The following is a 21289-nucleotide window of genomic DNA, read 5'->3' as shown; positions in this document are numbered from 1 at the left end:
TCTATACCCAAGAGATCCCATCTTGGGGCCTTTTCCGAAGCTCCTCCGGAGGGGGCATCGATCACGGAGGGCCTCTACATCAACTCCATGGCCCCTCCGATGATGTGTGAGTAGTTTACTTCAGACCTTCGGGTCCATAGTTATTAGCTAGATGGCTTCTTCTCTCTCTTTGAATCTCAATGCAAAGTTCTCCTCGATCTTCTTGGAGATCTATTCGATGTAACTCTTTTTGCGGTGTGTTTGTCGAGATCGCGCTGAATTGTGGGTTTATGATCAAGTCTATCTATGAACAATATTTGATTCTTATCTCAAATCTTTTATGCATGATTGGTTATCTTTGCAAGTCTCTTCGAATTATCACTTTGGTTGGGCCTACTAGATTGATCTTTCTTGCAATGGGAGAAGTGCTTAGCTTTGGGTTCAATCTTGCGGTGCTCGATCCAAGTGACAGAAAGGGAAACGACACGTATTGTATTGTTGCCATCGAGGATAAAAAGATGGGGTTTATATCATATTGCTTGAGTTTATCCCTCTACATCATGTCATCTTACCTAATGCATTACTCTGTTCTTATGAACTTAATAATCTAGATGCATGCTGGATAGCGGTCGATGTGTGGAGTAATAGTAGTAGATGCAGGCAGGAGTCGGTCTACTTGTCACAGACGTGATGCCTATATACATAATCATGCCTAGATATTCTCATAATTATTCGCTTTTCTATCAATTGCTCGACAGTAATTTGTTCACCCACCGTAATACTTATGTTATCTTGAGAGAAGACACTAGTGAAACCTATGGTCCCCGGGTATATTTTCCATCATACAAGTTTCCAATCTATTTTACTTTGCAATCTTTACTTTCAATCTATATCATGAAAAATACCAAAAATATTTATCTTATTATTATCATATCTATCAGATCTCACTCTTGACCGTGAAAGGATTCACAACCCCTTTATCGCGTTGGTTGCGAGGTTCTTATTTGTTTGTGTAGGTACGAGGGACTTGCGTGTGGCCTCCTACTGGATTGATACCTTGGTTCTCAAAAACTGAGGGAAATACTTACGCTACTTTGCTGCATCACCCTTTCCTCTTCAAGGGAAACCAAAGCAGTGCTCAAGAGGTAGCAAGGAGAACATGGTATTGAGAATCAAAGAGAGAGAAGAAGCCATCTAGCTACTAGCTATGGACCCGTAGGTGTGTGGTAAACTACTCGCGCTTCATCGGAGAGGCAATGGTGTTGATGTAGAAGCCCTCCGTGATCGAATCCCCCTCCGACAGGATGTCGGAAAAGGCCCCAAGATGGGATCTCACGGGTACAGAAGGTTGCGGCGGTGGAAAAGTGGTTTCGTGGCTCCCCTAAATGTTTTCAGGGTATATGAGTATATATAGGAGGAAGATCTAGGTCAGGAGGTCACTGAGGGGCCCACAAGGTTGGGGGCCATGCCCTCCACCCTTGTGGCCGCCTCGTGGCTCTTTTGACTTGCATTCCAAGTCTCCCGGGTGTCTTCTGGTCCAAGAAAAATCATCGCGAAAGTTTTATTCCGTTTGAACTCCGCTTGGTATTCCTTTTCTGTGAAACTCTAAAATAAGGAAAAACAGAAACTGGCATTGGGCTCTAGGTTAATAGGTTAGTCCCAAAAATCATATAAAATAGCATATTAATGCATATAAAACATCCAAAACAGATAATATAATAGCATGGAACAATAAAAAATTATAGATACGTTGGAGACGTATCACTCAACCTATAAATAGAGGGGAAGGGCTAGCCCCTAGAACATAAGTTTTGGAGACTCCTCTAGTTCATCTAGCACTAATTCTACTTGGTCCTAGTTGAATAATTAGAGCTTGGTCTAGTTCCTCTAATCCTCATAATTAGAATCCTAGTGTGGTTGTAATCTCCTCTCTCTAATTCTCCGGCGACGATTAGCCCTGGACAATGAAGTGATGTCGGATAGCGAAGGCTGCACGCTTGCAACCAAGTAGAGAGGTTGTGATTTCGGTCTTCGGTTCGAGGGACTATTCGTAGGTGGTTCGAGAGATCGTTAATCGACGAATCGAGGGAATCCAAGTACGATCTACACCAACATGTTCTTCTTCCGCTGCAACTCGGTGACAGTAAAGATCATGATCCCAACCCGTTATGCATCTTCATATTGATCTTGGGTGTTCGTAGGTGTGAAAACTTTTGTTTTCTACTACGTTTCCCAACAGTTTTGTGCTTCACATGATGGCAATTCTTAATCCATATTTTTTATCTCTTCATTTACATAATAAAAATAGCATAGAATTTTCTAATTCACATTTCTTGCCATCATGGTACAAAGCAAGTCGCCATGAACTTTTTTCTTTTGTGCCATTGCATAAAAAAAGATCTTTCCTGACCATGACAAAATTTGCTTATAGAGATTATGGTAATTTTTTGTTTGAAACCATTAGGATATTTTAGTACTATATATTTTTTCATTTATCACGGGAAATTTATTTTTGGATCATTTAAAAAAAATCAGAGTATAGCAAAATCTGGCCTTTATTATTCACAGCCAAAAGTGGACCTTTTTAGCCATGGTAATTTTTGGGCAAACCGGGATTTATTTTTTCTTTATTCAAAGCAAAAAAGGCTTGGGGTGGTGTTCGCGCTGGGGACCTCTCATCTCAAACAACATAGTTCGATCGATGTCCTCCGCTGTTGCGAACGAGTCATTCGGCCTGGGGCTCTCCCAGACCGAACATACGGGAGATATCGGCATCCTATTATTTTTCTAATGGTTGTACTTTTTGTGACACCATAATAAAAACACATTTTCAGATTTTCTTGTGGAAGAATACAATATTGATCCTTTTCCTAGAATTGATTCTGGTAAAGATCTCAGTTGGCGTATTTTTCATGTTACTTTTCAAAATGTCAAAGTTATACAAGTTTTTTTAGGGGAGTCAAAGTTATACAAGTGTGTTTTCCCGCAAAAAAAAGTTATACAAGTGTGAACATATAACTCTTGTCTCTTGAGCTCAGTGTATCATGGTTTACTGAACAAGGAGGAATTTGTGTTCTTAATGTGCAAGTTATCATATTTTAAAATAGGAATCATAAAATTGCACAGGCATACACATATGTTGTACAATAGTTTTGCTAAACAGGGTATCGAACGAACTCGAAATGACTTGAAATTTTAGATGTAGCCTCTCTAGAGTATAATGAGGCTGCACAAAAGTAATCAACTCACTTTGAGTGCATTTAGTTGTTGTTTAGAAAATAAATTCATTTAATAAATAAATGAGTTTTTGAGCTACGAGTGATAGCTAGGCTTGGGTTAAAATTATGAAATAATTCAGGTAGCTCACAGATATGACAAAAGGACATGTGCAAGGTTCGGGTGAGTATTGTTCTAAAACATTAAAAGGGAGAAGGGTTTTCTTATTCACCATTTAATAAAAATCACAAAAAAATATCAAAATTAATTCATTGAATTAGTGCAATATAATGCTTGTGCAATGCTTATGAGACGAACATGGTGCAATAATGATGAATAATAATATAACAATCAACCCCACGAGCTGTTAAAAAAGGTAACATATAAAAGACTACACCATGTTCGTGAATTAATTTTAGATGTACACATGCATGTAACACCATCACACGCACACAGTCACGAAGCACATAACTAGAGTCGTGGACATCAACAATGGAGATGCCATCACAGAATCATAAGGTCTTGTTGTCGACAAAATGCCACCTCCAGTTGAAAGAATAATCCCCTAATTAGGTACCAAATCTGTCAAACATAGAATTGAAGGTTGGTTCTCACCTTCACATATGAACATAGCAAGGTGTGAAGTGATACAAGTACATATAGTACTCACCTTCACGGATGAACTTAGTAAGGTGTTAAGTGATACAAGTACACCATCACATTCATAGTACTCACCTTCTCAAGGAAATTGGGAGCATGTGTATCCATCAAATAAGAGCGATGGAAGATAATGCAAGATGGAAATGTGATGCAATCACGTGGCACAACCTAAACTTAGCCATCACAAACTGTAGTTGGAAATCAAACAAACAACCCATTGCCTTGTAGCACTGTTGGTATTACTATCTTCTGACCAATTCTATGTTAGTAGTCGATTGCGGATGAGAACTGACTAGTGGTTTTGTAGTTAGGAGGGTGATTGCACCATTATTCCAGTAGAGATCCGAACCCATGTTTGACGCTTTGGTGTCTTGTTATTGTGGTCTATACCTTCGTGACTTCAATCTTCAATCAACATACGGTGAGCACACATGTATGGATGATGTTGATGATGATGATTGTGTGTATGTGTAGGGGGGGTAGTTATACTTGGTGTTTTTATTATATTTTAAAGGCTGGATATGAACAAGACACATTGCAAACCAATCAAAGTTGATTGAGGACACAAGGCTGGATATGTAACAGTCTCAACCAGAACTGAACAAGGTATTGTACAAAATCGAGTTTCATGGAATTCATGTAAACAATACAAATTGCAAATCAACCAAGTAACACATGATGGTTGCAACCAGCACTATACAAATTTGTCAAGCTTAGACTAAAGTTTGTAAAAAGGCTAAGTATGTAGGAAAAGTTACAAAGATAATTTTGTATGCACCTAAAAACACATGTGTTCATTGTTATTTTATTCTTGCTAGATATTAAACCAGGACGCCAGGGCGTTTTCCTCCGCCTCCGTCGGTGGCTCCCCTCCGCTGACGACCTCGGTCGTCGGTGGTGAGGGGGGTCGTCGGATCCACGCTTGTGGATCGTTTTAGGCATTAGTTTCTTAGAGTTTTGGGTTGTTCCTCGTCTTGGTTTCGGCGGTGGCGATGGCGGCGGCGATTAATAAATCTTCAGATCCTTCCCCAACGAGGCGATCCATTTTTTGGGTGGATTTGGAAACCAGTCTGTTCAAGTAAGGGTGGTGCGGTGGCTGCGGCATCCTCGTGGTGGAACTGTGTCCTCGGGCTCCGCCGTTGCAACGGCGTTTGCTCCAGCGCCGACACGGAGCTTGGGAGGTAGTCTAGGGGCGGATGCAGATCGTGGTCAACATCGGTGGCATCTGGAAGATGGTGGATCGTGTGTTGGGTTCGTGATTCGTGGCAGGCAGGTATGGTTTTCTCCTCCAACGTCTTAGTTGGGTGGTGGTACCAGATCTGGAGTTCGATGGCGTGTCCGGGGTGGGTCCCTGTTCTGATTCTTCAACGCCAATGGCTTCGCCTTTATTGGCGAGCCACCTTGGTGGTCCGCAAAGCTGCATATCAGCGATGGAGTCGCGTCGAGCTCAAGGGTGGAGGTGATCCGTCATTTTCTCCTTTGGTGTCTGGTATGGTGGTGCCAGAGGCAGGTAACGGGCGTTGGTGTTAAGCTCAGAGGATTCTTCAGTCTTGTTTGTAATTTTACTTCTTGGTTGGTGTTCGTATGTGCAAAGGTTAGCATTCTGTTGTCTTTTCAGTTTTGTCCGGTCGATATGTACGTGGCTTGCTATGATCCTTATTGTATAAATGAGACGCGTTTTACCACGCCAAAAAAAGATAAAATTAAACATAGGCAACCGTAATTTAAAATTAGTGCGAGAAAAAGTCTAGCATTGCCAATTATGAAAGAAGTAAGAACTCTCACAGTAGTGTATCATAGCATGGGAGGGCCGTTTTGGCTCTTGGGTGCATTTCTGATCATAGCATATGCTATACTAAATAGGCCTGCTATTATGACATAGTATTAATTGAGTAAAATGATGATACTAGTATTATTTATAATATCATATCTTTATAAATAAGGTGCTATTATGGATCATATAAATAATAAATAAGCTTATCTAAAGTATAAACTTTGGTATCTGTATCATTCACTGGTATTATATCTCCGTTTTGATTTATTAGTCCCTTTGTATTTTAGGTCAAATTTTTTTCCTTTAGTTTAAATACCAAAAATTAATTTTTAAACCATAAAAATAGTGTCATTGAAAATTTCTTTCGAATACGAATTCAACAATATAAGTTTTGTGACATACAACTTATATTTTGTTAAGGAAATATATGGTTGAAATTGGGCATAAAATACGAAGGGGACTAATAAATCAGGATCGGTGGTAGCATGTTACCCATGTTTCGGTTACTCTTTTTAAAATCTCCAACGGACTTTTCATTTTTCACCGTATGAAAAGGATTGTAAATTTAGGAGGGTGACATGTGACTATCATCGTTAGACCTGTAACATCAAGTGTAAAGTTGCAATCGGTATGGAATTTTTAGCTACAAAAGCAACATTTCCATCGCTTTTATCCGTAACGAGCAGGTACTTATGGAAGTAGAAATGCATTAGCAGCAACGGGCAAACCCGGTTACCCGCGGAGCCAGCCAGCCAGAGCAACCCAGACCCGGTCGCACCCACACCGCCAGGACAGAAATTTGTACTGCTAGCATACGAACAACGGCCACCCTTCCTTCCCCCACGTCCCGCCAGGACCCACGCGTCATTGACCTATCACCTCGCGACGCCCGCATCAAATCAAACCAACCAACGAGGATTTATTATACCAGTGGGATAATAAATTACTCGTATTACTTACCGGGCGAGGCGACACGGGGGAAGGGGAAAGGAGGAGTAGAAGCATCGGGTGCATCTCGTCTCCGCGTCCCGCTGCCATTCCTTCCTTCCTTCCTTCCTCTGCTCTGGCCTTCTTCCTCCTTCCCCAAGGCGAGAATCCGCGGCGGATTGACCCGATTTCGATCCCGTCTCCAGATTTCCCCTCCACCTCCACCTCCAGACACCCACCGCAATCCGCTCCCCCTCAACGTGCGCGCTCGCGCGCTCCCACTCGCCCCCATCCTTATTAATTCCCCTTCCCTTCCCCACCTCTAAACCTCCTCCGCCTCCCCTCTTCCTCCCCGGCCTCGGCCTCGTCCCCGTCCCCGTCCCGCAACGCCGCCGCATTGCTCGGCCGCGGCGTCGATCTAGACTCTCTAGAGGCGTCTGCATTTCTGTGTCTTCTTGTTCGGTTCGATTTGGCTTGGTGCTCGATCCGAGGGGCGGGGGAGAAATGTGGGTGGCGGAGCGGGTGCTGGGGGAGCGCCGGATGCGGGAGATCCAGCGCTTCACCCGGAACGCCAAGCTCACCGTCGTCTGCCTCATGCTCACCATCCTCGTGCTCCGCGGCACCGTCGGGGCGGGCAAGTTCGGCACGCCGCAGCAGGACCTCACCGAGCTGCGCCACCGCTTCATCTCCCACCCGCAGCGCGCGCTCTCCGAGCACCACGACGCCCGCTCCAAGGCCTCCGACGCCCAGGCCCAGGCCGCCCAGGCCGCCGCGGGGAAGGCCGCCGCCCGGGACGACGAGCCGGAGCCGCAGCCCAGGTCGCTCCGGGACCCGCCCTACACCCTCGGCCCCAAGATCTCCGACTGGGACGAGCAGCGGGCCGCATGGAACCGCCGCCACCCGGAGACCCCGCCCTTCCTCAACGACGTCAAGCCGCGGGTCATGCTCGTCACGGGGTCCTCGCCCAAGCCCTGCGAGAACCCCGTCGGCGACCACTACCTCCTCAAGTCCATCAAGAACAAGATCGACTACTGCCGCATCCACGGCCTCGAGATCTTCTACAACATGGCGCTGCTCGACGCCGAGCTCGCCGGCTTCTGGGCGAAGCTCCCGCTCCTCCGCGCGCTCCTCCTCGCTCACCCGGAGGTCGAGTTCTTCTGGTGGATGGACTCCGACGCCATGTTCACCGACATGGCCTTCGAGCTGCCGTGGGAGCGCTACGGCCCCTACAACTTCATCCTGCACGGCTGGGACGAGATGGTCTACGACGACAAGAACTGGATTGGTCTCAACACCGGCAGCTTCTTGCTGCGCAACTGCCAATGGTCGCTCGATTACCTCGACACCTGGGCGCCCATGGGGCCGAAGGGCCCTGTTCGTATTGAGGCTGGGAAGGTGCTCACCAAGTACCTCAAGGACCGGCCGGTCTTTGAAGCCGACGATCAGTCCGCCATGGTGTATATCCTCGCTACCCAGCGTGAGAAATGGGGTAACAAGGTGTATCTCGAGAATGGCTACTACCTCCATGGCTATTGGGGCATCTTGGTGGACAGGTACGAGGAGATGCTTGAGAATTACCAGCCGGGGCTCGGCGATCATCGGTGGCCACTGGTCACTCACTTTGTCGGGTGCAAGCCATGCTCCAAGTTTGGGGATTACCCTGTTGAGCGGTGCCTCAAGCAGATGGACCGGGCCTTCAATTTCGGGGATAACCAGGTGTTGCATATGTATGGGTTTGAGCACAAGTCTCTTGCGAGCAGGAGGATCAAGAGGATCAGGAATGAGACCAGTGACCCTCTTGATATGAAGGATGATTACGGGTTGCTCCACCCAGCGTTCAAGGCCCTCAAGACTTCTACATGATAACTATAGTACACTACTTCCACGTTTATTTTGTTCGTTCGTTCTAGATTCTCTTGGATCAAAATCCTATAATTCTTCTTTTTGTAGACTCAGGGTAACAAGGAAATCTGGTTTTGGTATCAGGGGACGGATATCTATGTTGTACTGTGAAATGTTAGAGAATGAAGTTATGTTGTTGATGGCACAATCTATGTTTTCCGCTTCTATAAATCGCTAACTGGTCACTTCTAAATAGCTCTATGGATTTCCTATTTATTTGTTATTACCATTTTCATTTGTCGCAAGTGTACATTTCACTTCCCTAAATGTTATTGTTCGTGTGCTTATTGGTTCTTCTTCAGTAGGATATGGTCGTCCCTGTGAGCCAATTATTTTGCTTCCCTATTTGCATTGCTATTGGTGGTAGTTGGGTAGGAGGATATCTTGTTTTTTGTCATATATGAGCTGCTGGAAATCCTCGAAACTGTACCTGCCTGATGTGTCCTAGCTTCAGCTTCATCAGTTTAGTTTTGAAGCACTTAATATGGCTGGTATGCAATACATCAGTTTTCGTGTAGTTTGCAGTTCTGACCAAATTGAGAGTTGATATGAACTTGTTAGTGCTGGGTGGTCTATATATCAGTGATGATTTCCTCGTCATGAGATTATGGTTTGTTTAGCTATTGCCAATGCAGATGCCCTGTTATGTATCTTCTTCTGGATGAACTGCTACCTTTTTTCAGTTTCTAGTCTACCTGTGAATTCGCCTGAGCGGATTTTCAGTTTTGACTATGCTTTGGACGTAGCGTAGCAGGTTTGTCCTTGAGTGAAGCAAATCACTTTGAGACTTGTCTGGTTCATTTTCATAGGGTAATTCGGTTATCTTCTCCTAGTAGTTGTAGAGTTCTGCATCTCCTAGTAGTTGTAGAGTTCTGCATACTTAGAGGACCCCATAACTTTTGGCTCCATGTGTTTTGGGTGCTGCCATGGATCTGGTCGGTGTTCAGTTTCAGAATCCTATGCCATCACATGGTCAGGAGCTCAAGTTAAACTTCGAGTTCAGTTACAAAATTCGTGATGTCTGAGTCAACGATTTGCTTCCCTCGACGCTGCGAGTTATTAGTTCTCATGCCCCAATGAATTCTCTGCCCTATGCTCTAGGCAGTCAACTGTGGTAGATGCTAGAGTATTGTACTGTAACTGCATTTCACATGCCAAAGTAACGAAGCTGATTTCAATCGAGCATGTAGCCTATTAAGACAATAGGGTAAAAGGAAAATGGACAGGGAACCCTGTCTATCAATTCTGTCCTGAATCTGAGAGTATCCATCATCTGTTCTTCCAGTGCTCTGCTGCAAAATTTGTTTGTGCTCAAACTAGTCCTGACTTTTTCTCCCACTATTTTGACGTATTGCTAAATTTATTGGTAGTAGTCGGCGTAATATTCAAATTGTTGGGCTTGCAGCTATATGGAAGATTTGTAATCGAGCTTGTTTCGATAAAAAGCTTGTGAGATCCCTTGTTGAATTCATATGTTCTTATGCTTGTTGCTTTTGACAATATTGGGCAGGCCTGCAAAACCCTACTGACAGGATGATGCTTCCAGAGGAGGTTTTGGCACAACATGCTGATGGGACTGGGGAAAATGAAGGTGCACCTCTCAATTTGGTCAGAACTCGACTTGGTGGAGCTGATGGTGACGAAGAAACAAGTGATGCAACAGAAGAAGCAGACATGAAGAAGACCAGGTGAAGAATTATAAAAATGAGCCTTGGCCTTAGCTTATGATGGTCCTTTTTAGTTTTTGTTTTGCTGTTAGCGGTGCATGAGGCGGCTATAACCTTCTTTTTTTTGGTTTTTGTTGTGCACACTGAATGCTAGAGTTAAAAAAAAAAAACTGCTGGATGCTATAGTTGAATGTTGGTCATTGTGTTATCCTTATAGTGGAACAGATCTTTTTTATCGCATGGAAAAAAATGTAAGTTTGCACACTGGAGCAAGCATTGGATCGGTCTAAACTCAAAATTTCATACGCCGGTGCTTGCACTTGGTCTACCGTAGACCTCACTTGCAAGTGACATGAGTGCGACTGTAAAGTACTCCGTCCGACTAGATACATCCATTTAAGGAACAAGCTTGGGACAAGCTTTTTCGGACAGAGGGCGTAATTTAGATATGCAGTAGGAGAGAAAGGGTCGGTGCACACCATCGTAGCAAAAAGCATAAAGCCGTCAGCGAGCAGATGTGAGACAAATACATCATGATAGACTCCGCAGCAATTGAATACGCAAATTTCTAGTATTAAATGGTTACGAATGGAGCAAAAACAACACCCTGTCTCTGTTCTAACACTTCCCAGCAGCCCAGAAGCAAATCTCGTGCTCCAAATGCTGCTGGGTTCTTATTGCCTGGCTCCCCAGCGACAGAGGACGCCATCTGCTACACCAACGCTTATTTGTATAGCTGCTTCAGTCTTCTCGCAGCTTCAATAATGTTCTCTCTGTGGCCAAATGCGCTGACCCTCACAAAGCCCTCGCCACCGGGCCCAAATCCACTGCCAGGAGTAGTGACCACGTTTGCCTTCTCAAGGATCTCTGCAAAGACATCCCAGGAATTGCGGCCAGGGAAGTGCACCCACACATAGGGGGCATTCTTGGCACCGTAGACGTTGAATCCGAGCGACTCAAACGTGTCGACAATGATTTTGGTGTTCTCCTTGTAGAATCCGACAACGTCTTGCATAGCCTGCATGGTGGACATGGGATGAGAAGCAGCAGTGCGAGAAGAAGCCATACAATAAAGATTTCAAAGCACTGAATCCCTACCTTTAGACCCTCTGGAGAGAGGCAGCCTAAACCACCGGCCTGAGAGATGGTCGATGCGCCATTGAAGGAAGTGCAGACTATGCGGTTGAAATCTTTAGCAACTGGATGCCCATCAGAGAAAAGGAGCTCCTTAGGGACCACGGTCCAACCCAGTCGGACACCAGTGAACCCAGCATATTTAGAGAAAGACGCTGTCTCGAGGGCAACCTACACGTCAACAAACCATAATGATACAGGTTCAGCTTGACATATTTGATGGAAACAATTTGCTAGTAGTCCTCAGAAAACTGGACCGAACATGTTGGTAAAATTCTTAAAATTTCCATAAAATGGTAAGCTAAATCTAGAAACATAGAGCCTACCTCCTTTGCCCCAGGAATTTCAAAGATGGATTTTGGGCTGTCATCTGATATGTACATGGCATAAGCAGAATCATAGACTATTATGGACCCATTGTCCTTTGCGAATTTGACCAACTGTGTTAGCTGGTCCCTAGATGCAGCAGCACCAGTAGGATTGTTGGGTGAACAAAAGAATATGATATCTGTCCGTGGGACCTTGGAAAGATCAGGGAAAAATCCATTTTCAGGACTGCATCTCATGTATTCAATATTTCCATACTTCTGAACATCCTGCTGATATAAGTCAGTTTGCCCCATGATAACACTTGAATCAACATATGCCTGTTGAAATGGATGTATCATATTAATTTTGCAACATATACAATAGTACAAAAAGTAATAATTTATCATAATTATAGGATGAGAACAAAGAAAAGTAGCAATTATATCACCACAAACATCACTTAGGTTTGGGAATCACAAATATATAAGGGAACAACAACTGAAGTTTAAGATCCATTGCAGAATTTTATTACGGGATATGATGGGTCTTGAACTGCAATCTTCACTTTAGATCCAAAAAGAACCTGAAATTTTGAAGCATAAAAGTTATGAGCGACAATGTAACGTGAACAGTAGACTAAAGGGTGAGAAGAGGCATTCTGAACCTGTAGACGAGAAATGTCACATTTTGCACCATCAGAGACAAATATATCGGTTTCGTCGATACCAAGATCCGCATAGTAGGTTGCAGCAATTGCTGCCCTTAGTTTCTGTAGAAACAATTAATGCACCATTTTAATGATGAAAATGACATTTGAAAAGAAAATTGTCAAACATATAATTGAAAAGACAAACTTTAAACTCATTGTAGACAAAATCAAGAGCCACACAAGTATCTGGATAAGCAAACTCCGCCTATGTTGTCTCAACATAGCCGGTCCCAAGCCCGGGTAAAGGAGGAGGGTTGTGATAGGCTTGGTGAGCCAACGTGAAAACTCAGCCACTCTTATGGAGATGAAACCCAAAAGTATTTGGATAAGCCAGTAAAAGAAAAGTAAGTATCAGCCCATTAAGAGATTATGGATCTCTCCAGACAGACAATCTAAAGCATGGAATTAACAATTCAAAAGCCATAACTAAATGGCCACAGCTTCAGATGTCATTAGATGTTGGTAAACCTGCATGGCTTAGCATACCATCTTTCCTAGTCAAATAATCTGCGATCGGACTAGACCACTTTTACAAGCATATGTGAAAACCCACCTTCTTAGCCATCTAATGGTGTCTATTGATGGATTAACAGAAAAAAGGTTGTGCATTAGTAAACAGAAACAGATGCCATTTTAGTTATGCCACTACCTTTCATAAGAATATGCCAAGATATTATAAAATTGTGATGTTACGAAAATATTTTTCCAGACTAATCTAATGATACTATTTTTACATAACAATCTAAATAATTATTATTTTCTTTCCATACGCCTCCCAAACTGGGAGCCGGGTTCCATTATATGCATACCGGAACAGAAGTAAATGATTAACACATATATTCCAAGTCAGATTAGATAAGTTTAATTGCATTCTTCCTACGGAGTCATCCATTTAAATATAGTGAAGTGGGAAGCAATATTACCTTTTCACCTTGTTCAGCTCCATAACCACTGTAGCCATCCACTGTGGATAAAGCATGTGCTCTCTGCGTTTATACGTAGACCGGTCAAAGAACAATATTGGATAGCGAAAGAGGAATTATGCAACGCAGAATGAAAACATGAACTTTCTTAGTCCACTCTCTGCAAAGATGTGTACTGTGTCAAATATTTGAGTAGCCATCCTTTACCAAGGAAAAACATAAACATGAGCATGAACATTTTGCCAAAAAAAAAACACCATGCATTACATCTACAAACATGTTTCAGAAAAATTAGATTTTGTCTTCTTTTTTACTTCCTGAGATAAACAAGGTCTAATGTACTCCCTCCGGTTCTTTTTACTCTGCATATTAGGTTTGTCTGAAGTCAATCTCATCCAACTTTGACCAAGTTTATACAAAAAATTATTAACATTCACATAACAACACATTTATTATTAGATCCATCTCGGAATATATTTTCATATTATATTTATTAGATGTTATAGATGTTAATATTTTTTAATATAAATTTGGTCAAACTTAGCAAACTTTGACTTCAGACAAAGCTAATGTGCAGAGTAAAAAGGACCGGAGGGAGTAATGCAGCTAGCAATTTCTTGTTTTCTGGAGCGATGAGATACCTCTGCCATGGCATTTGTTATGACCTCCGGAATGGGCTCAGTAGTGTCACCTATTCCCAGACTTATAATTTTGGCGTCAGGATGCTTCAGCAGATGAGCTGCCCTTCTTCTGGCAATCTGAATGGAAGTTGAGAGATTATCACTAACAAAACCCAAATCCCTAATGCGACAGTATGAACAAGAACAAAACCAAAGAACAACAACGCAATGATACCTCGGGAAACAAATAGCCTGCTTGGAGCTTGGCTATGTTGGCATTCCGCGAAACCTTCGTCGTGTAAGCTTCGCCACGGAAGCATAATATTTCAGTACACAACTACTAGGTCGAAATTTGGATGTATTTGAGACTAAAGTGCTGGAGACAAAGAACAGTACATGTATCGGCGGCCGGAGAGCTACTGGCGCAGCGTACATTAACGGGCAGCCTTCTCGTCGTCCGGAGGTGGTTCGACTTCGATGCCCTGCAAGCACTTCAAGAGAGTGACTCGTCGAGCTACCGAAACGCGCCGTGCGGTACCGAGAGGGGAAGAAGTTGGGTACCTGAGTGAGAAGGAAGGCGACGAGAGGAAGGACCGGGGAGTGGTCGTGGTGGAGGGTGAGGCGGTAGTTGCCATCGTCGTCGGCGGCGGGCGTGGCGGCGGCGGGTAGATAGGTGGAGGGGGAATCAGTACAAGCTTAGCCCTCCCAACGAGGGAGTGAAGACAGCACTCAGATAGGCCAGGCTGGGCCGGGCCGCGCCGGTCGAGTCCACCAGATATCTTGGAAGGCCTGCTCCGGTTCGCTGCTCTGTTTATTACCGTGAAACTTCCGCAACACTGGCCCTGTTTGGTTCCGCGAGTTAGAGTTGGTTTGGGTTAATTTGGACTCAACCAATTCAAAAATATCTAAATATGAGAGTTAGTTTGGGTTAGATGCATCTAATCTATTTAAAAAATGTAACTCGCCTAAAAGATGCTTATTTGGGTTAGTTTTCCTTGAGACCATTAAAAAAGCAGATTTTTCTCTCGCTCTTCACGTAGCAGATCCCTTCCCACTTCTCGAAGCTTCTCGTTCTCTCCCTCCCTCCCTCTCACACCGTCCATGAAAGACGCCTCGCCGTATCTGCGCTCCCGTCCGCCACCGGTAAGCAACCCCGTCATATCCTCCCGTTCCAACCTCCTCGTCTCCCCGCAGCCCGCCCGCCCGTCGGTAAGCAGTCACGGCTCCTTGCGCGGTCATCTCGTCGGCCTCGGGCAGCGCAACTCCTTGCACAGGGACTACAGATTTAGTCGGCGGGCTGCGCGAGAGGCCAGCGCGGCTCCTTGTCGGGTGCGTCTCCGTCTGCCTCGGCCAGGGGTCGCTCCGCCAAATCCGGTAGGTAATACGGTTCAAAGTAGCCAAATAATTAAGAAAGATCATTTATTATCAATCTAACCCTGTCATCCAAACATCTCTTTAGTTATAGTTAATTCAGGGTTGGTTTAGAGTTAGAATCTAACTCTAACCTGTAAAACAGTGTACAGAGAAGACAGATTACTGCATACATAAAAAAAAGACAGATTAGCTGCATTGATTGATTTTTTTACAACCGCTTTCTCTCAAGTCAAACTACGTAAACATTGATCAAGTTTATACAAAAAATCATCAACGTCACAATATCAAATAAATATTTTGCATCATATATATTTGTTATCGTGAAAGTTTATATTATTTTCTATAAATTTTGTCAAACTTATAAATTTCAACTTTTGTCAAAACTAATATGCAGAGTAAACAAAAGCGAAGAGAGTACAAACACAAACAAAGAAAAATAATAGAGGGGAGAGGTGGTGTTGTCGTGCACCCTCACGTCGTCAAACCAGGAGCAGAGGCATGCACGCATACCGCGCACACCACTCCTGCGCACAGAACACTCTCACAGGCTGACTCCTCCGCCGCGCAGTTCAGTCCATGCGAGAGACGCGAGAGGGAGGAGAGAGATCGTGAGGAGTGGATTCACCTAATTCGGCTAACCACCGTCGCCCTTCATACTTTATCCTACGTCACCACTACACATAGTGGAAACGATTGTTTTTAGAGTGAGAGAACAAGATGATTTTTATTACACACACACAGAGAGAGATGGGGTTTGGCTGGGGGAGCTCTTATGGGCGTGTTTGGTTGAAGTTGTGAACAGTTCCTACATCGCATACGCTTCTCAACCTAGCCTGGTTGAGCAAAAATAGACCCTAATGCGCCATCTACAAGTTGTTTGGTTGTCTGCATCTAGTGTCCCTACTTTAGGTAATACGTAAGTGCACTTTGTTTGGTTGCTTGCATTGGCTCAAGCGGCACATGAACACGGCGTACATGGTGTGCTTATCTTGTACCCTAGTTGGTGGTGAGCTTACCTAGAATGATCACGCCTAGCACACCAACGCCACAACACAACAATGGCGATGAACTGGGCGAAGATGATGAAGTTCTTCAGCTTTAGCCTAAACTGACGATCCACCTTGACACCTCCAACCTTGCCACTGTCAACACTGCTGCCTTCGTGCTTTCGCACCAAGTCGGAGTAAGCTTGTTCTGCTGCCTGCCTAGTGTTGAACCCTCTATGGTTATTGTTACTATACAATGCCACTTATGCACTGGCTTCTTTCCATGAACTATAAACCCCTGGAGCCTTACCGATGAACACGGCATACCACTTGCTCTAGCAATGGACAAGAGCACGAGTTGAAGCAAAAAATCAATGAAGCACACAAGTAGCAAGCAAAGTAGCACACAAACAACAATGGAGCAGAAGAGAAGAAGTAAAGCATGCATGATCATACGGCATAGCAAGTTCTACCTAGCACTACCTGGGTGTTAACCTACCACCACATCCAAAAGAGGGTGTCGTCCTACCACTGCAAGTTCACCATCATCGTGAGGGGTTAGTATATACCACTTCACCAAAATATACAGACCATCAAATAGTTTTTCAGCCCTAGCTACACAAAATGTACGTCGTCGTTGTCGTCGTCGCCGCCACAGCCATCGCCGTCGGGGATCATGCACGCTCACGGGCAGCACTACTCTAGTAGTAGTGCTTGCCCAGCCAACTCTTGAGGCACAACACCCTGTGAGCGTCTGCCATGGCAACGAACCCAACACCCTGGGCCTTGTTGTCAAGCAGGTGTCTGAGAGCTGCCATGAGAGCCTCGTCACTGAAGCCACCCTGGGTCATGACAGTGCCATACAGGCCAGGGTGGATGAAAGGGGCGATATAGTTGACTAGAGGGGGGTGAATAGGCAACTAACAATTTTTAGCTTTTCTTTACCAATTTAAACTTTGCATCAAAGTAGGTTGTCTAGAAATGCAACTAGGTGAGCAACCTATATGGTGCAACAACAACAAGCACGCAAGCAAGCAAGCACGGGATATAACACAAATAAGCTTGCACAAGTAAAGGCACGAGATAACCAAGAGTGGAGTCGATGAAGACGATGATGTGTTACTGAAGTTCCTTCCTTTTGAGGGGAAGTACGTCTCCGTTGGAGCGGTGTGGAGGCACAATGCTCCCCAAGAAGCCACTAGGGCCACCATATTCTCCTCACGCCCTCACACAATGCGAGATGTCGTGATTCCACTATTGGTGCCCTTGAAGGCGGCAACCGGACCTTTACAAACACGGTTGGGGCTCTCTCCACAACTTAATTTGAGGCTCCCAACGAAACCACGGAGCTTCACCACAATGGAATATGGCTCCGAGGTGACCTCAACCGTCTAGGGTGCTCAAACACCCAAGAGTAACAAGATCCACAAGGGATTAGTGGGGGGAATCAAATTCCTCTTGGTGGAAGTGTAGATCTGGGCCGTCTCAACCAATCCCTAGAAAATCAACAAGTTTGATTGGCTAGGGAGAGAGATCGAGAGAAAATGAGCTTGTGGAGCAACAATGGAGTTTGGGGGAAAAGAGGTAAGGTATCTTGGAGAAGAAGACCCCTTTATATAGTGGGGGGACACATCCAACCGTTATGCAGCCCGCATCTGGGCGGTACTACCGTTGCTGGAGCGGTAGTACCGCTGCCATAGTGGTACTACCGCTGTGGCAAGCAGGCATAGGACAACCAGGGCTAAGAAAGAAGAAGTACGCGCACAAGAACGGTACTACCGCCCTGCGGGCGGTACTACCGCTAGTGAGCGGTACTGCTGCTCCCTACAGCTGCTGGAAAAACAGAGGAGGGCAACGAGTTGTGCGACAGTTGGAGCAAACATAGGAGCAGTACTACCGCTTAAACAAGCGGTACTACCGTGCCCTACTGTCATCCCTACTGCCGCTCCCATGTGTGGTCTTTTACGAAAACCCGACACGAAAAAGTCGAGACCACAGCAGGGGCGATAGTACCAGCGGTACTACCGCCCTGGCCGCGGTACTACCGTGTAGCACAAGGCACCCCTTGTTTTGCACAACACGGAAACACCAACAGGCAGGAAGACAGCGAGGGTGCAAGGAAAATGTGTACGTGATGATTCCACCCATACTCTTCCGAAACGGATCCCCTCTTGATAGTACGGTTATCCCTACGACTCAATTTCACCGAAAAGAAACGAAGGAAAATAATCCGTCTAAAGTGAAGTCCTCGAGGGGAACAATCGCAAAATGCCCTTATAATAGATCACCTGAAACACTTAGTGCACACGATTAGTCCGCAAACGTATTGTCATCAATCACCAAAACTACTTGAGGGATAAATATGCCCTTACAATCTCCCCCTTTTTGGTGGATTGATGACAACACGGGATTTGCACAAAATAGTGACTGAAAATAAGCAAACCCCCTTCTAACAAAATATAGACGGGCTCCCCCTAGAGGTGTGCACCAAGGAATTAGCATGAAAGGCTATGTGCACATCTTTAGGATCAAACTCCCAATATATTTTGTAGGCAGGCAACATCCTTGCATATAAGAATAACAACAAGTACAACTAAGCAAGGACAAGCATGAGGGCAATAATATAAATGCTGAAAATGAAGCATCTCACAATATAATAGGGTACTTCATACTAAAGTAGATAGGAAAGGGTAGTTCACATATGTCTTACACCATATGGTCTTGCTCACAACCGAAAGAAAGCGAACGAAAACGAACGAACACAACAAACACGAGACACGAGAACACGAACACGCCAACACACACGCCAACACAAGACCTAAGGCAAATCCCTAACCCTCCCCCTTTGGCAGTAAGACACCAAAAGGGGCGACACGACCCACGATGGTAGTAGGTCTCCATGGCATCACCAGTCATGATCCTCCTCCTCCTCAGAGACCTCTGCAGTACGGGGAGAAGCGCGAACTCCGGTGTCCTCCTCAGTGTCAGACCACGGGTGTCGGTGTCAAAACCGGCGGATCTCGGGTAGGGGGTCCCGAACTATGCGTCTAAGGCTGATGGTAACAGGAGGCAGGGGACATGATGTTTTACCCAGATTCGGGCCCTCTTGATGGAGGTAAAACCCTACGTCCTGCTTGATTTATTCTTGATGATATGGGTATTACAAGAGTTGATCTACCACGAGATCGTAGAGGCTAAACCCTAGAAGCTAACCTATGGTATGATTGTCTGTTGTCTATCGACTACCCTGGCCTCGGTTTATATAATGTACTAGAGGCCTAGGATAACAAGAGTCCTAGCCGAATACGCCGGTGGGGAGGAGTCATTGTCTTGATCGACAAGTCTTGTGGAATCTTCCTTGTATGCGGCAGCTGTCCGAACTGGCCCATGAGTATACGGCCATGGGGTCCTCGGCCCAATCTAACAGATCGGGAGATGACGTTGTGAGTACCCCCTAGTCCAGGACACCGTCAGTAGCCCCCTGAACCGGTCTTCAAGTTAGGGACGCTCCTCAATTCTTCCGAACTGTTCTTCGTCTTCGGTTGTCGGTCTTGAAAACTGGTTCAACAAATCTCATCTTCGATCTTGAGGATCGCCGAAATGCATTCGACGACTTTACACGTCGAGTATCCGAGGAGCCCCTTTAAGTTTCCGGCCTTTATCAATGCCTTGTTATTTTTATGCCACACCTCGGGTTTGAAGTTGTTCCCGGGAGGCAGTGTCCTCTTGCGTCCGAGTTCTAACGCCGGACTGCATTCGAGGTATTTTTTGCAGCCGAGCACCAATGCCGGACTGCTTTCGAGCTCCAACGCCGAAATGTATCCGATCTCCAACGCCGAAATATATCCGAGCTCCAACGCCGGACTGTGTCCAAGCTCCAAGGCCGGACTATATCCGAGGTGTCATATCACCTTGGTTCAAAACAGTTGAAGGAGTTCAGCCGAGCTTAATGCCAGAAATGCCCTCTATGGAGCCAGCCACTAGCGCCCGAGCTTTATGCCGGACTGCTTCCGGGGTGGTGCACCACCCCGACTGTGGGCCGATTTTCTGTCAATGTTTTTGATTAGTGCAATTTATTCTTTGCTGAGATATATATAACCAGTAGCCCTCAAGGTGTGTATCGGTTTAAAACCCGAGATGCACCTGAAGGATGACGTAAGACCGCTGATCCCAGTAGCCGCTGAGACTCAGGTTGATTTGCAAAATCGGCCTGAGGATCAAGTCCTAGCTCGGCAGAATACTTCGGGACACAAAAAGCGGCGTGCTCAGTCCTCAAGACTCAGGTTGGGTGCGACCGACCAACCTGAGGATCAAAATCTCCTCGGCAACTGTATTGCACTTAAAATTTTCTGCATTGGACAGGCAATGCAGTAGCCCCCGAGACACTGGTCGGGTGGCAACACCAGATCAGGGGATCGATGTGCCCCTTTAATATTTATAAATAATAAGTCCGAAGCCCGGTAGCCCCCGAGCCTTAATGCGGGCACGGGTGGTCGAATTAAGGATCGATATCCATAGTAAAATCACAAATTATGTGTAATGACTCTATGTATCCAAGTACTTTACGTCATTTAATGCTCGAATCCGCATTGTACAAAACTTTGTTGACCGACCATCGGCTTCCACCTCCTCGGCCAGTAGCCTAGGAGTGTTTGTCCTACTTTATAAAGCCTTTATGAGGGCAAAGATTTACTATAAACAAGGCAATCTGGCCATACGATTTTATAAACAAAGGTACGTAGAGAGATATGTTATATTACTGTTTAACATAAGAAATGTCTTCCAAAGAAAATAGTCCCGCTATCGGTTCCTTTCTTTGGTTTGTCATGCTAAGCATGATAATGAAACCTCAACTCTAATGTAAGAGAAAAATATCAAGGATTTAGTTTGGGAGGCCAGTTAATAGCCCCCGGTAGTGTTTGGCGACAGTCGAGGTCAAGCCGTAAACACTTCAGCCATTGTTATGAATGGCCCGTCATTTAACACCGTCATCGGATCGCTGACTAGTTTACGCTTATTGTGACAGTCAGTTTTCGACTTTCTCTACCGAGGTGCTTAACCATGTGAGCTGGAAGCACAATCGCAGTGGTTCTCCCTTTGCACACCTAG

The 21289-nt window shown here is 45.0% G+C and overlaps 2 protein-coding genes across 2 annotated transcripts; one reads left to right on the top strand and one right to left on the bottom strand.

Moving 5' to 3' along the window:
- The first annotated feature begins 6608 nt into the window (after positions 1-6608).
- Positions 6609-8606, top strand: LOC125551946 (probable xyloglucan 6-xylosyltransferase 1). The gene has a single exon (XM_048715361.1). It carries the CDS (start codon positions 7061-7063, stop codon positions 8417-8419), a length of 1359 nt encoding a protein of 452 aa, XP_048571318.1. The 5' UTR covers positions 6609-7060; the 3' UTR covers positions 8420-8606.
- A 2003-nt stretch (positions 8607-10609) lies between these two features.
- LOC125551944 (probable LL-diaminopimelate aminotransferase, chloroplastic) lies at positions 10610-14607 on the bottom strand. The gene is made up of 10 exons (XM_048715360.1): positions 14382-14607; positions 14217-14302; positions 14056-14123; positions 13842-13958; positions 13201-13263; positions 12233-12337; positions 12101-12151; positions 11586-11906; positions 11224-11430; positions 10610-11143 (listed from the first exon to the last, which is right to left on the bottom strand). Exons 1-10 carry the CDS (start codon positions 14453-14455, stop codon positions 10850-10852), a joined length of 1386 nt encoding a protein of 461 aa, XP_048571317.1. The 5' UTR covers positions 14456-14607; the 3' UTR covers positions 10610-10849.
- Between the last annotated feature and the right edge of the window lie 6682 nt (positions 14608-21289).

The sequence above is a fragment of the Triticum urartu genome, chromosome 4, assembly GCF_003073215.2.
Source record: "Triticum urartu cultivar G1812 chromosome 4, Tu2.1, whole genome shotgun sequence".
In the NCBI taxonomy this organism is placed as follows: Eukaryota; Viridiplantae; Streptophyta; class Magnoliopsida; order Poales; family Poaceae; genus Triticum; species Triticum urartu.
The sequence above is the reverse complement of the archived record's forward strand: the minus strand, read 5'-3'. Positions and strand labels throughout refer to the sequence as shown.